Source organism: Mesoplodon mirus (assembly GCF_964341445.2).
Source record: "Mesoplodon mirus genome assembly, chromosome: 10".
Taxonomy (NCBI): Eukaryota; Metazoa; Chordata; class Mammalia; order Artiodactyla; family Ziphiidae; genus Mesoplodon; species Mesoplodon mirus.
The window spans coordinates 108,989,534-109,004,494 of NC_138986.1; the positions used below are offsets into that span (position 1 = coordinate 108,989,534).

A 14,961-nucleotide genomic window follows, 5' to 3' on the forward strand; every position below is an offset into this window, starting at 1 on the left:
CTGAAACTTTACCTAACAAATAGTTCATCATGTTAGCATGGAGGATTAGAATAAATCAGGAAAGGAGGAAAGAAAAACTTGAGTGTCATTCAATTTCTCTATCATTTGTGTTTCTACACTGAGACTCTGAATACACTGGAAGTGCAAATTTTTTTAATGTGGCGGGATAAAGGTTTTCAAGGTTTCCTGATCCATCCATATTATTATCTCAGAATTGCTGGCAGTTCTTGCCATCTTCGGATCTACACCCATGTGAGTCAGTGGGCCATTCTGGACGGAGGAGATAATAGAGCAGAAGTGAAGTGAGAGGAAAGGAGAGAAAAGATTTTCTCTTTTCTCTTCAAAGAGGAAAGGTCTTTGGAATGGGAACAACTCACAACCAAACTTTGGGGAAAGGATGTGATGGAAAACGAGACAAACATCCTACCCCTGTGATGAGAAGGATTCCCTGGGCTGGATGGAGGGAGGTCACAGGTGGCTGGCGAGGAAACCAACTAGCGAGAAACACACACAAGGGCAGAGTAAACACCCTGAGGCCACTCAGCCTGACTCCATGCAAACATATGTCCAGCAGACAGCCCTTCACCTGTGGCTCCCCAGCAAGACAGGTACCTCGGGGGTGCCAACTCATTCTGAGTCCATTATGCCTGGCCATTCATAAACCGCCGTCTAACGTGTGAGGAATAAACTCTCAATGTGTATGAGGAAATTGGGGAAGGAGATTGAAAAGTTACTTAAACGAAAGAAAAGAAGTTCAGGAAGGCAGGATGGTAGAGAGACAAGAAAAAGACCTTAAAAGATAGAAAGGATTTGCCAAAGAAGAGAAAGAAAAAGAAATGATTCCGAATGGGTTAACCTGCAGCTAGGAAGTTAAGGAAGATTATTGATGGGTGAAGACTATGGAATAAAGGGAATAAAATTTATCAGAAGTTGCTGAGAATATGGTAAGCAGCATGATTATCAAATTATGAATTGGCTGCAGTGGCATTCTAGGGGAGCACTAGGAAGGGGAAGCAAATGTTCCTGAGATGACAGTAGCAGGTGGAAAGTTGTTTCAGGGGAAGATCAGTCTTGCAGAGGGTGTATCAGAGTAGGGCAAGTGTGAGCAAGCAAGGAAATACTAAGTGTATATGGTTCCTTCACTGAGTGCACCCAGCCCCGTGGTCAGCCTTGAGAACAAGCAGCACTTCAGGTACTGGAGCTACATTTCAGTCATCAAGACTTGAGAAGACACCCTTAACTCAGGTCTTCTCTTCAAACTCCATCGTTCCTTCTTGACCTTCATTTGGCCTCTTCACTTACCCTCAAGCTGTGGACTGAGGCCACAGAGCAAGATGGATCACTAGTGTCCTCCATCCCCGAGAGACTGTGGTTCACATCAGTGGAGCACCAAAGGCAATAACCAAGTAACAGACACAAGAGTGTATGAAGAAGAAGAGATTCTGATAAGGCTTTCTGTGACAGTGTGGGCCAAGTCGGATCTATATGGCTGGTATCACGTGAATTATGAGCAGCCTTAGGGGAGAAGTTCTCAGAAGGCAGAGCCTGGCTCTCTAGAGGCTCTGTGTCCTCAGAGCCCACTCCAAGACCTCAGTTACAGCTTCGGCCCCCAATATCTCTCCCTCTGCCTGCTCACAGTTTTTGAAGTCTTCTTTCCTCCACATTTCTCTTGAGAGGTGGAGGAGGAAGATGAGCTTCAGGCCAGCTCAGACTCCCCTGGGATCCCAGCAGGATGCCTATCATTAACCTCCCACCTTCTAGGAAGCTCCTAAGATCTTCACATTTGGGGCAGTTCTCATTTCAGCTGTGCTTCAAATTGCTGGCTGGAGACGGCCTGTTGGAACGTGGCAAAAAGCAAGTAGCAGTCCTTCGGGCAGCCTGGCCCTTCTCGACTGTCAGACATCTTCAGGGATATTCTAGGAAATGTTGTTTGTTCTAGAGAAGGGAGGGAAACAATCCAATTGTCCAATAATGCTTGAATGGAAAATAAATGATGCTATATGCATGTGATCAAATTATATCAAACAGTCAAAAATCAAAGACCTAGATCTATATGGATTCACGTGGATAAATCTTGAAAACATAATATTGATTGAAAGAAAATAAGATAAAGAATGTTAGATTGTGATAACAGGTATGTAATATTTAAATATTTAAATCAATTCAACATATTGCTTCTATACATAGAGATGCAAGAAAATAAACTTTATCCAAAGAACACATTATTTACATTTAATATGCTCATTTATCTAGGAGACCCAAAAGAACCCACAGATAAACTAGCAGGAACTAATAAGACGGTTCAACAAGGCACACACATACAAGATCAATAAATTTTAGAAGTCAATCAGGCTCTTCTACACTGGCGATAACAAATTAGAAACTGTAAAAGAAAATAAGAAAAAAAGAAGATCTAAAAATAGTCACAAGAGCCATATAAATTATTTAGAGCTAAGCATACGTAGAAGGCAATATAACTAACAAACTGAGTACGAACAGATAAACTCCGCCCAACCCAAGGTTAGGAAAAGACTGTTGTTACTTTATGAGAACAGACCCTCTTCTTACGGAGCAGATCAGTAAGTGAGAGTGAATCAAAGAAACACAGCATTTGAAAAGTCAGCTAGTCCAAGCCTCTTGATCGCACATACAGAAGCTGAAGCCCAGATAGGTTGAGTTACTTGCTAAAGGGCCCAATGTCCTGACTCAAGGACTAGCATTTTTCACTCAGTCGCAAGACACAATCAAATGCAGTACCTTGGAAAGAGATGGGGAAAAAATGAAGAAATCAATTATATTGTTCCTCATCTTTAAGTACAGAAAGAGCCGTGACAAAATTACACGTATTGAGGGAAAATTGAAGTGCAGAGTTTAAAATGTCAACAATCCACAGGGAAACTGGAGACCATTTAAAATATTCATATTAAATCTCTCTAGAAAAGACATTAAAAGATCTCCAATCAAAATGTGAATTTTATAATAGACATGGTATGATACAATTTATAATAGATATGGTATGAACCTTTCTATTTCACGGGAAAGCTTCGGCTGGGAAAAAGGAATTGTTCTTGAAAATGGGGCCTGTGCTACTGCAGACACTGTGCTCAACCTAGGTCCACCGAATGCTCTGATGTCATCACTGAGGTCACAGAATTCCACTGTGCGCCTGGCAACCTTGCAAACATAACAGCCCTGGTGAGCACTAGGCAGTACTGCTGGTTCACTAAGTGGTACAAGTTTTTCAGCCATTTAGGAGACTTGACCATTTTTATTTGTATTGAATCATTTCAACGGATTGCCCAAGAGCCAAGAAGGGCCAACCTGTAGGGAAGAGGAGGAGTTGGACATCTCTTGAGGCATCTTCTAAGGGAGACTTCTAGTTGGTACGATGGAACGGCGACAAAAGAGGAAACATCTGGAAAATGAAGAGTCCCAGGAAACTGCCGAGAACGGTGGAGGTATGTGGGGGGCAACTTGTCTGGGGCACATGGGTTTCTGCCAAACTGAAGCTTCTCCAGGAAGCGGGGGACTGAGAACGTGTCACCTGTGAAGCAGGGAGCGAGAGACCTTGTCTCACTGATGCTGCCGTATCTATCCAGAGGGTCCCTGTGGTGTGAGACGGCACAGAATGGCCAGATGCCCCCTGGGAGATGGGAGGTCAGCTCCGCTGGTCTGAGGACTCTCTGCTGGGGCAGCCGGGCCTGGAGCTTTGTCGGACTCACAGCAGGCTGCATCCTGCTTGCACAGACCTAGAGGTGCAGCTTTTCTCAGACCCCGATTTCTCTCTTATTCTCTTGGATCTTTCCCTGGGGTCATGAGGTGGGGGATGTGAAGGATGCAAGGATGCTGAGAGAGACCCATGAGTTGCTTGGCCTCTTTTACCAAAGTGGAAAGAGAAGCCCCATGAGTTGAAGGCCCTGTTGAAAAATATCTTGACAAGTGGAATGCACTTTGAAAGAAGATTGTTTGTCTAGGGATGGTGTCATATTGAAAGCAAGGAGGATTTATTCCTTCAACAGGAAGAATTTCCCAAAGGAGATCAAGGGAAGGGAAGGGTTTTCCAGAGACTGAGACCACGTGAGCGGGGGTGAGAAATGTCCTCAGGGTCCTGCGGGGAGCTCTGAGAGCCACGGGCCACGTGGTGCCTGCGTGCATTAAATGTAGGCGAGTAGCTTGCCCTGGGAGAGGGGTGGTCACCCCAGAGCTCCAGCTAGAGGCCTCTGCCCCAGATTAGAGCCCAGTAGCTCCTACCAGGCCCAGGGCCCTGGAGACTGTAGGATGGGCCCTGGGAATGGAGCTCTAGACAGCAGGCAGATTTCCAGGCAGTGGCTGGGACAGGCTGGGGAAGGCAATGACTGCCCCTGACCATTCAGAATATTTTGCTCTATGTTCCTGTGTGTGTGTGTGTGAGAGAGTGAGTGTGTGTGTGTGTGTGTGTGTGCGTGTGTGTGTGTGGTAGTGCAGAGAAGAGCGAGATGAATGGGGGTAGAGTGCTTACCAGATATAACATCTGTGTGGTAAAGTTCTTGTCACCCTGCCTGGAGCTGGCTGACACTCGGCGTACCTAGGAGTGTATACAGAATTCTTGGTAGGGGTGTTTTAGGAGACAGTAACTCATACACCCATGTACACTCTGATACAGCAAAAATATCACACACCCCACATATAACTTCCTTTTTAAACCACACACAGCACATGGAGGTATATACACGCATCCCTCCTATACTACGTTCTCATACAACCCACCTGTATCACAGTCCTCTCCTCCAACACCAAACGCTGGAGATGAGATATGTATATAGACACACACACTATATATATAGGACACACACACACACACACACTATATATAGATGTATTTCCTCAACTCTTGCACAAACACAGCTAACTTCAGCCATCTCTAAATACCTCTGTAAGAACCAGTCACGTGTCATACACACCACCCTTATAACACAATCTTGAGTAATGCCAGACCCGCTTTGTACAAACCACAGGAAACCACAGTCTCAGTAACCCATGTCAGGATTGCCAGAGAAAATATGGGCTATCCAGTTCAATTTGAATTCCAGATAAACAACAAGTAATTTTTCAGTATCCGTATGTCCCACATATTGTATGGGCCCTACTTACACTAAAACTAAGTCAGGCCAAATACTGCATGGGAATACTTACACTAAAAAATTATTCTGGGTTTATCTGAAACTGAAATTTAACTGGGTGCCTTGTATTCTTGTTCGCTAAGTCTGGCAACCGTTATATACTTACCACCAGCTGATGTATTATATATTTATTGTAGTTTTGTTTAGTGTGTGTCTTCCCCTACTAGAATGTGCAGCGTTACCAAAGACTACAACAATGGAAGAGTGCCGGATACACATGAGTAGCTGCTTACTGAATCTTGGTGAGTGAATGAATGAACACGCACCGTAAATACAAGCCACACCATGTAATGAGGAAAAGTTACATGTCCCAGAATTCCTGACTTGTGAACAGAAAAAATGCACACAAAGGCCACAGACACAGATAGACACGTCTGCACTGTGCTCCCCATGCCAACCCCACACTTACCACAGACTTAACTGATACACATCACTCACTCTTCCCACACACTCACAGTCACCACCGAGGCCTACATTACCAACTAGACAGTGAGAGAATAAGTATTGATTGGAATTAAATCCTGGAGGATCCACTGGGAACCACACTCTCAACTGTGTGTATCCACTGCACCTGACACGTGTCACACACTCAGTAAATATCTGTGGACAGAGGACTGATGAACCCACCCTGAGCCTTTCATTCCTCCCTCAGGAATCTCGAAGTCACAAGAGGATCCCCCTCGGCTTGGATCCACTGTGGTGGCCCAAGGCTGCAGCCCAGGGGCAGGGGAGGTCTCCTCTGCCTCTAAATACTTCTTCTGTACTTCTACTCTGCGCAAGCTCAGCTACGCTGGTAAGGGCGCGGGGCTCCTCAGGTGAGGGGGTGCTTGGCTGTGAGGCAGGAGGCACACAGATCCCAGGGAGGCTGAGAGGAAATCCAGGGTCATCAGAGGTGATGAGGGCTCTGTGGAGGAGCCTGGGCAGGATGCCTGAGCTGTTCCGAGGGCATGGATGCCAGCTGAGTCTGGGAGTGTGTGTGTGAATACTGCTACTACCATGGTGGGGAAGTCAAGGAGCAGGGGCCGGAAAGGTCTGGGCTTGAGGTGGAGGGAAGAGGGACCAGATTAAGCATCTTCAGAGGAAAATGTAGGCTTTGTCTTTGCCTTTGCTTCCAGAGAAGGACAGAGTTCTGCATTATCCACCTCCAGCCTGAGAGCAGGACCATCCAGCTCAGGTGTACACAGCTCACACATACACGTGCCCTCCAGGCACAGCCCTTCTCAGTGCACATCAACCCCAAGCACGTGCTCCACAGTACTCTCCTGCACCACAGCCCCATTCCACAAGGAATGCACCACCGATATTCCCAAACTCACACTCCTCGTCGTACACGCATCCAGCCGCATCCCTCACATACTACAGCCCTCACCACCATACTCCACACCCCTGTATATAGACACCGCTCCAGTATCCCCCCCCACGCACATTAAAAGACCACAGATGACACCCGATACACCACTCCGTCCTACGGCCAACAGACACCAAGCTCACGACATAGCTATGTCGTGCCAATGTCCCTCTCTCGTCTACCACACCTGCTCCCTCAGCTTCCGGCATGGCCCATGCATGTTATTATGATTTTCATTTCCTTTTTCAGGAATCCGGAGATTTCATCGAGACACTGCCCAGCCTAGACCACCCCTAGCCCAGGATCAGGAAGAAGGAGAGACCGCTTCCCCATCACACTGTGTCTCCTCCTCACCCTCTTCACCCTGTAAGAACTATCTGCACCCAGACAAAGAGGAAAGGGGCATGAAAATATACTACATGCAGGTACAAGTGAACAAGGGTGTCGCTGTCTCCTGGAAGACAAAGAAACCCTTGGGGTTGCCTGAAAAGCAGCTGACGATAGAAGAAGTGACCCTTCCTGAGGATGTGTGCGCAGTAGCCACTGACCCCTCTTCTGAGGTGTCCACCAAAAGCCTCCTGTCTGACAGTGAGCCCACTGGGGAGGAGAAAGAGTATGAGGAAAGGGCAGAGCCAGGCAGCCCATCAGGGCCACCTGCTGTCGAGGAGAGACCCAGCGCCAAGACAGCGGACTGGATGCTGACCATGGAGACTAGCTTCAGGTGCATGGCTTGCTGCCGGGTCTTCCCCACCTTGGAGATCCTCCAGCAGCACGTGAAGTTCGGCGTCCTGCAGGGCTTCAGCTGCCGTGTCTTTCATCTCAACATGGCCCAGTGTATGGGCAATGTGGAATCCCAGAGCACCCCTGAGGAGGAGGAGGAGGAGGAGGAGGAGGAGGAGGAGGAGGAAGAGAAGCAAGAAGAAAAGGAGAATGAGGGAGAGCAGCCCACGGGGGAAGGCCCCAGCCCAAAGAGACCCCGCAGGCAGGGTCTTTTCTCTCCTTTGAGTTCCAAACAGCAACTGAGATTCATGGGACAGAAGATCCTGGAAGACGGTGTGGCCGTCCCTTGGAAGAGGTAAGGCTTGAGGCTGGCAGTCTTCTGAGCCTATGTCACGAAGGCCCAGAGGAGTCTAAGGGAAGGGGCCGCACACATGTGCTGGTTGACCTAATGGCTCTGCAGTTGCATCAAATGGGACACACCCAGCACTAACAAAGGCATTGACCTCTGTTGATGTAAACAAGAAGGTGGAGCCTTTTCCTAGGAGTTTTCTCAGGGTCTGCACGATGGACCTCAACTCTTAGAGGACGTACTGCCAGCAGCTCCTTCTCGGCAGAGAGAGCCAGGAGTGGTCTCAAGAGAGGACAGGGGCTCTTGCAGGACCAGAACTTTGAGGTCTGAGAGCCTTGGGCCTGAGCCGAGATCTCACCCTGACCACTGTACCTAGCCTTCTGTGACAAAGGGGAATAGGAAAGAGAGTCACGTGGAAATGAGGTCCCCCGAGATATGGAAATGTTCCAGAACCTTCGTTGCGTGGTAGTTGATCTGGAGCCAAGCTCACTGTGGTGTGTGTGGCTCTGAGCATTAAGGCAATGCTGGAGGGTAACCCTGACCAGCAGAGCTTGGAGTGCTTCTTGTCTCTTCCTGTTCTACCTCATTTGCTTTATCCCTTCCAGGGAGAAGAAAGGACCCTCGGGAGAGTAGCAGACAGAATGCCGTGGTCTGAAGGAGGATGAAGGGACCGGCACTCAGTCTAACATCATATGACAATAGAAGCGTCCTATGCAATAAAGGGCATTTTCCAAACCTTTCCTGGAGCTTTGATTTAATGACATTTTTCTATCTATGCATCTATCTGTCAGCTACATCTGTATCTTTCAAGGTTTGTGAACAAGCTTTCACATAAGCACTAGAGACGTCCGCCAGCATTTTCCAGAAGAGGCCTGCAAATTGCTGGGGACTCCTCACAAATAGGGAACGGCCACAACCCCTGCCACACAGACTCTGCGCGTGGCCCTCCTGACGTACTCCCACTCTCTCTCTGAATTTCCCAACGTCTGAGATGAGGGTGCTGGCTGGAGGCAATGATCACGTGCAGGCTGAACCTTCTCCAGATTCTGATTCTCTTCCTGGGCCTATCGTCCTCAAGCACAGTTTCCATGTCCCTGGCCACACTGATCTCTCTCCTTCAGTCCTTCCCTCCCTCCCTCTCCTGCCTCCCAGTGCAGAGAATACTTTTTTGCATTTGAGACGACATTTATTTTTTGTTCACAGAATTCTCACCTGTTTTACTGTGGCCTCCGTTGTGAACATTCCAAAGCTGAGAAGTTTCTTTTTTTCTCCCTCATTTCTGCTGAGTCTTTACCTTCCTAATGCAGTGAGCTCACAGTGCCTAGCTGACTGGATGAGGAAAAAAAATCCAGGGAGCAAAGAGAAATAATAAAAGAATATATCAGTTAATTTTTCATAGTGTTATCCAACTACATATTTTTAAAATTTTGGAATAATATTAGGAAACTTCTCTTTATAAAAAACTGAATTATTGGGCTTCCCTGGTGGAGCGGTAGTTAAGAATATGCCTGCGAATGCAGGGGACATGGGTTCGAGCCCTGGTCTGGGAAGATCCCACGTGCCACGGAGTAACTAAGCCCACGCGCCACAACTACTGAGCCTGCGCTCTAGAGCCCGTGTGCCACATCAACCGAGCCCACGTGCCACGACTACGGAAGCCTGCGTGCCTAGAGCCCATGCTCCGCAACAAGAGAAGCCACTGCAATGAGAAGCCCGTGCACCACAGCCAAGAGGAGCCCCGGCGCACTGCAACTAGAGAACACCCGCTAGCAGCAACAAAGACCCAATGCAGCCCAAAATAAATTAATTAATTTAAAAAAATTGAATTAGTTTCAAGGGTACAATGTATAAAAGTACAATAAAAGCCCCCCTTCATAACCCCCCAACCCCCCTCTCAAGATGGAATAGATATGCTGTGATACAATTTATAGTCGTAGTACTACTACTCCTCCCACCGCATCCGAAATCCTCTGAGCCAGGTGCAGCAGCTTCCTTTCACAATGCTAGGACCCGCCACAAGACAGATGATAATCCCTTTGGACATTTCAAGGAGCGGCACCAGGGGAACAGTACCTGGGAAATGCCACTGACAGCTCAGAATATCCATGGCATTTCTAGAGCCTCGGCACTGCTCTCGCTCTGGGAATGAAGGTCCAAAAAGCACATCGGAGAATGTTCATAGTTGTAAACAAGCTCCACCTTTGAAACACAATCTACATAGAACCACATATACAAGCCTGCACAATGGATGAAGCCAAGGTCTCCTCCATGATTTCCCTTCTGACCACCTTATTGTCTCCTCAACCATAAAAGGTGAACTTGAAACTCAGGACCTTGCCTTGTCGCCAGAAACATCCAAGCTTGGATCAGTCTTTCTAAGACCAGATACTTGCTCTCTGAACTATTAGAGACTTGTCACATACACACAGGTAGAACAGGATTATTTCTATCTACCTGGGGACCTGGAGTCTTTCACATTGCTCCTGTTAAAACTCTCACAACAGCAAAACTTTACCTACAAAGGGTTCAAGCTATGACACTCCCAATTTCCACAAACCTCCTCAGCTCTTGTGAGTCACATGCAGCCAATTCCAGGAATTGGAAACATGGTTGTGAGGATGAAACTGACTTTGGGGCTCCCCTTGGATATGGTCTTCCAGACTTACCAAAAGGCCATTCAGAGGACGGTTTACCCCACCTCAGGGAAACCCGAGGCAGTACTTGCAGTCAAGGGCTGGCCATGGCTTCTGAGCTACATCCAAAAAGAATTTCATACTGTACCTGGATCTGCTGAAGCCATTTCTGACTGTCCGAGAGCCAGCATGTACCGCTCCTCAACTGCCTCCATTGTGGATCATCAGTAGGGCTGTCAGATTTAGTCAATAAAAGTACAGGATACCCAGTTAAACTTGAACTTCACATGAATAATAAGTCATTATTTTTAGTATAAGTAGATCCTATGAACTATTTGGGGCATACTTATCTTAAAAATATACTTGTTGTTTTTCTGACATTCATATTTATCTAAACAGCCTATATTTTATCTGTCAACCCTACCCTTCAGAAATGATGGAGGCTCATAGAGATCCAGGAGACGCCTCAGCGCCTCCTCAGCTTTTATTTCTACGTCCTGGACAGCGAGCACGTACCTTCCACTCCCAGTCATTGGCTAGAATGGAGGATATTCTCTGTTTTAGAGCTTTTTCTACTTGTCATTGTTATTATCTTCCTTATTTTAAAGAGATGTTTATTTTCTCCCAAACTTAATAGCTCATCCAAAAGTATTTCAAAGTTCATTAGACAAGGGAAAAACAACATGGTTCTGAAAAGTGAAGGAAACCGCCTGGTGTTTAGTCAAGAAGTAGTAGGGAGATTGAAAAAGCCAAACTTAATAAGCAAATCTCTCCAAGGGTATTTTCAGAGCTTGATACCCTCCCACACCCTGAAAATATTATTACATCAAGAAGGTAGAACTGCTAACCAAATGTAAGGCTCCCATATGATTCTATCAAACTGAGGATGCTTCTTTACTAAGCAGTGAGCACACTTGCTGCCCCAGGGACCTTGGCAGTTGCAACGTAGGGCTCTTCCCTTTGGGATGGAAACAGCAAGTTTTCCTGTGGTCTACACACTGGCCCCCAAAATACTACACTCCCAATACTTGTCAACTTTAAGTATTTTTCTACATATCTCCATTTTTCTGTTACTATTTGGACTACATCCTAGACTTGACACTACGTAAATTGCATTCAAGAAGCTATTTTTAAAAGTTGGTAGGAAACCTTAAATCTATAGCTTGCAGCCCCTGGCTTACTTTCATCCAGGTGCATAAGGGTTTTCAAAAGTAGTCAGGTTAGTTACCCCATATCACAGCCCCACGCTTGTGTCACAGGTATAAAAATGGAACATGCTATTTAAGGTTTTAGTTGCCAAATCATCAAGCCTCCCAGACAGAGGCAATAGAGCAAAATGATTACAGAGGCATGGATTTTGATTTGCTCCAGTGTCTTGGGCAAGTCACTTGGCCTCTGTATTTATTTGTACTTATCTGCACTTATCTGTCATTTGGGGGTCATAATTGTACCTGGTCCATGGGTACGTTGTACAAATGATCTGTAAGGTAGTTACAAGAAACCGACACAGAGTAAGCACTCCACAGACATTGGCTATTAGCTATTGGAAATAGTTCTCCGTGAAACAGATGACTTTATCAGTGGATGACACGGTGGGAGACAGTGAATCACAGAATCACAGCATGTTGAAAGTGACCTAGTTCACACTCTTATGTGAAAAGAAGAAAAGTGTGCATGGGTAGAAAATGTCTGAAACTTTACCTAACAAATAGTTCATCATGTTAGCATGGAGGATTAGAATAAATCAGGAAAGGAGGAAAGAAAAACTTGAGTGTCATTCAATTTCTCTATCATTTGTGTTTCTACACTGAGACTCTGAATACACTGGAAGTGCAAATTTTTTTAATGTGGCGGGATAAAGGTTTTCAAGGTTTCCTGATCCATCCATATTATTATCTCAGAATTGCTGGCAGTTCTTGCCATCTTCGGATCTACACCCATGTGAGTCAGTGGGCCATTCTGGACGGAGGAGATAATAGAGCAGAAGTGAAGTGAGAGGAAAGGAGAGAAAAGATTTTCTCTTTTCTCTTCAAAGAGGAAAGGTCTTTGGAATGGGAACAACTCACAACCAAACTTTGGGGAAAGGATGTGATGGAAAACGAGACAAACATCCTACCCCTGTGATGAGAAGGATTCCCTGGGCTGGATGGAGGGAGGTCACAGGTGGCTGGCGAGGAAACCAACTAGCGAGAAACACACACAAGGGCAGAGTAAACACCCTGAGGCCACTCAGCCTGACTCCATGCAAACATATGTCCAGCAGACAGCCCTTCACCTGTGGCTCCCCAGCAAGACAGGTACCTCGGGGGTGCCAACTCATTCTGAGTCCATTATGCCTGGCCATTCATAAACCGCCGTCTAACGTGTGAGGAATAAACTCTCAATGTGTATGAGGAAATTGGGGAAGGAGATTGAAAAGTTACTTAAACGAAAGAAAAGAAGTTCAGGAAGGCAGGATGGTAGAGAGACAAGAAAAAGACCTTAAAAGATAGAAAGGATTTGCCAAAGAAGAGAAAGAAAAAGAAATGATTCCGAATGGGTTAACCTGCAGCTAGGAAGTTAAGGAAGATTATTGATGGGTGAAGACTATGGAATAAAGGGAATAAAATTTATCAGAAGTTGCTGAGAATATGGTAAGCAGCATGATTATCAAATTATGAATTGGCTGCAGTGGTATTCTAGGGGAGCACTAGGAAGGGGAAGCAAATGTTCCTGAGATGACAGTAGCAGGTGGAAAGTTGTTTCAGGGGAAGATCAGTCTTGCAGAGGGTGTATCAGAGTAGGGCAAGTGTGAGCAAGCAAGGAAATACTAAGTGTATATGGTTCCTTCACTGAGTGCACCCAGCCCCGTGGTCAGCCTTGAGAACAAGCAGCACTTCAGGTACTGGAGCTACATTTCAGTCATCAAGACTTGAGAAGACACCCTTAACTCAGGTCTTCTCTTCAAACTCCATCGTTCCTTCTTGACCTTCATTTGGCCTCTTCACTTACCCTCAAGCTGTGGACTGAGGCCACAGAGCAAGATGGATCACTAGTGTCCTCCATCCCCGAGAGACTGTGGTTCACATCAGTGGAGCACCAAAGGCAATAACCAAGTAACAGACACAAGAGTGTATGAAGAAGAAGAGATTCTGATAAGGCTTTCTGTGACAGTGTGGGCCAAGTCGGATCTATATGGCTGGTATCACGTGAATTATGAGCAGCCCTAGGGGAGAAGTTCTCAGAAGGCAGAGCCTGGCTCTCTAGAGGCTCTGTGTCCTCAGAGCCCACTCCAAGACCTCAGTTACAGCTTCGGCCCCCAATATCTCTCCCTCTGCCTGCTCACAGTTTTTGAAGTCTTCTTTCCTCCACATTTCTCTTGAGAGGTGGAGGAGGAAGATGAGCTTCAGGCCAGCTCAGACTCCCCTGGGATCCCAGCAGGATGCCTATCATTAACCTCCCACCTTCTAGGAAGCTCCTAAGATCTTCACATTTGGGGCAGTTCTCATTTCAGCTGTGCTTCAAATTGCTGGCTGGAGACGGCCTGTTGGAACGTGGCAAAAAGCAAGTAGCAGTCCTTCGGGCAGCCTGGCCCTTCTCGACTGTCAGACATCTTCAGGGATATTCTAGGAAATGTTGTTTGTTCTAGAGAAGGGAGGGAAACAATCCAATTGTCCAATAATGCTTGAATGGAAAATAAATGATGCTATATGCATGTGATCAAATAATATCAAACAGTCAAAAATCAAAGACCTAGATCTATATGGATTCACGTGGATAAATCTTGAAAACATAATATTGATTGAAAGAAAATAAGATAAAGAATATTAGATTTTGATAACAGGTATGTAAGTATTTAAATATTTAAATCAATTCAACATATTGCTTCTATACATAGAGATGCAAGAAAATAAACTTTATCCAAAGAACACATTATTTACATTTAATATGCTCATTTATCTAGGAGACCCAAAAGAACCCACAGATAAACTAGCAGGAACTAATAAGACGGTTCAACAAGGCACACACATACAAGATCAATAAATGTTAGAAGTCAATCAGGCTCTTCTACACTGGCGATAACAAATTAGAAACTGTAAAAGAAAATAAGAAAAAAAGAAGATCTAAAAATTATCACAAGAGCCATATAAATTATTTAGAGCTAAGCATACGTAGAAGGCAATATAACTAACAAACTGAGTACGAACAGATAAACTCCGCCCAACCCAAGGTTAGGAAAAGACTGTTGTTACTTTATGAGAACAGACCCTCTTCTTACGGAGCAGATCAGTAAGTGAGAGTGAATCAAAGAAACACAGCATTTGAAAAGTCAGCTAGTCCAAGCCTCTTGATCGCACATACAGAAGCTGAAGCCCAGATAGGTTGAGTTACTTGCTAAAGGGCCCAAAGTCCTGACTCAAGGACTAGCATTTTTCACTCAGTCGCAAGACACAATCAAATGCAGTACCTTGGAAAGAGATGGGGAAAAAATGAAGAAATCAATTATATAGTTCCTCATCTTTAAGTACAGAAAGAGCCGTGACAAAATTACACGTATTGAGGGAAAATTGAAGTGCAGAGTTTAAAATGTCAATAATCCACAGGGAAACTGGAGACCATTTAAAATATTCATATTAAATCTCTCTAGAAAAGACATTAAAAGATCTCCAATCAAAATGTGAATTTTATAATAGACATGGTATGATACAATTTATAATAGATATGGTATGAACCTTTCTATTTCACGGGAAAGCTTCGGCTGGGAAAAAGGAA

The 14,961-nt window shown here is 45.5% G+C and overlaps 1 protein-coding gene across 1 annotated transcript in view; it reads left to right on the forward strand.

Annotated features, from left to right (window-relative positions):
* The window catches only part of LOC309811229 (protein FAM170A-like), a gene marked incomplete at both ends in the record, with an annotated part of 272,245 nt that extends 264,812 nt beyond the window's left edge, over positions 1 to 7,433 (forward strand). Inside the window, one exon of the mRNA XM_082633815.1 lies at positions 7,278 to 7,433. Within this exon, the coding sequence (XP_082489941.1) occupies positions 7,278 to 7,433 (156 nt within the window). The remainder of the gene's footprint in view (positions 1 to 7,277) is intronic.
* Positions 7,434 to 14,961: the final 7,528 nt, after the last annotated feature.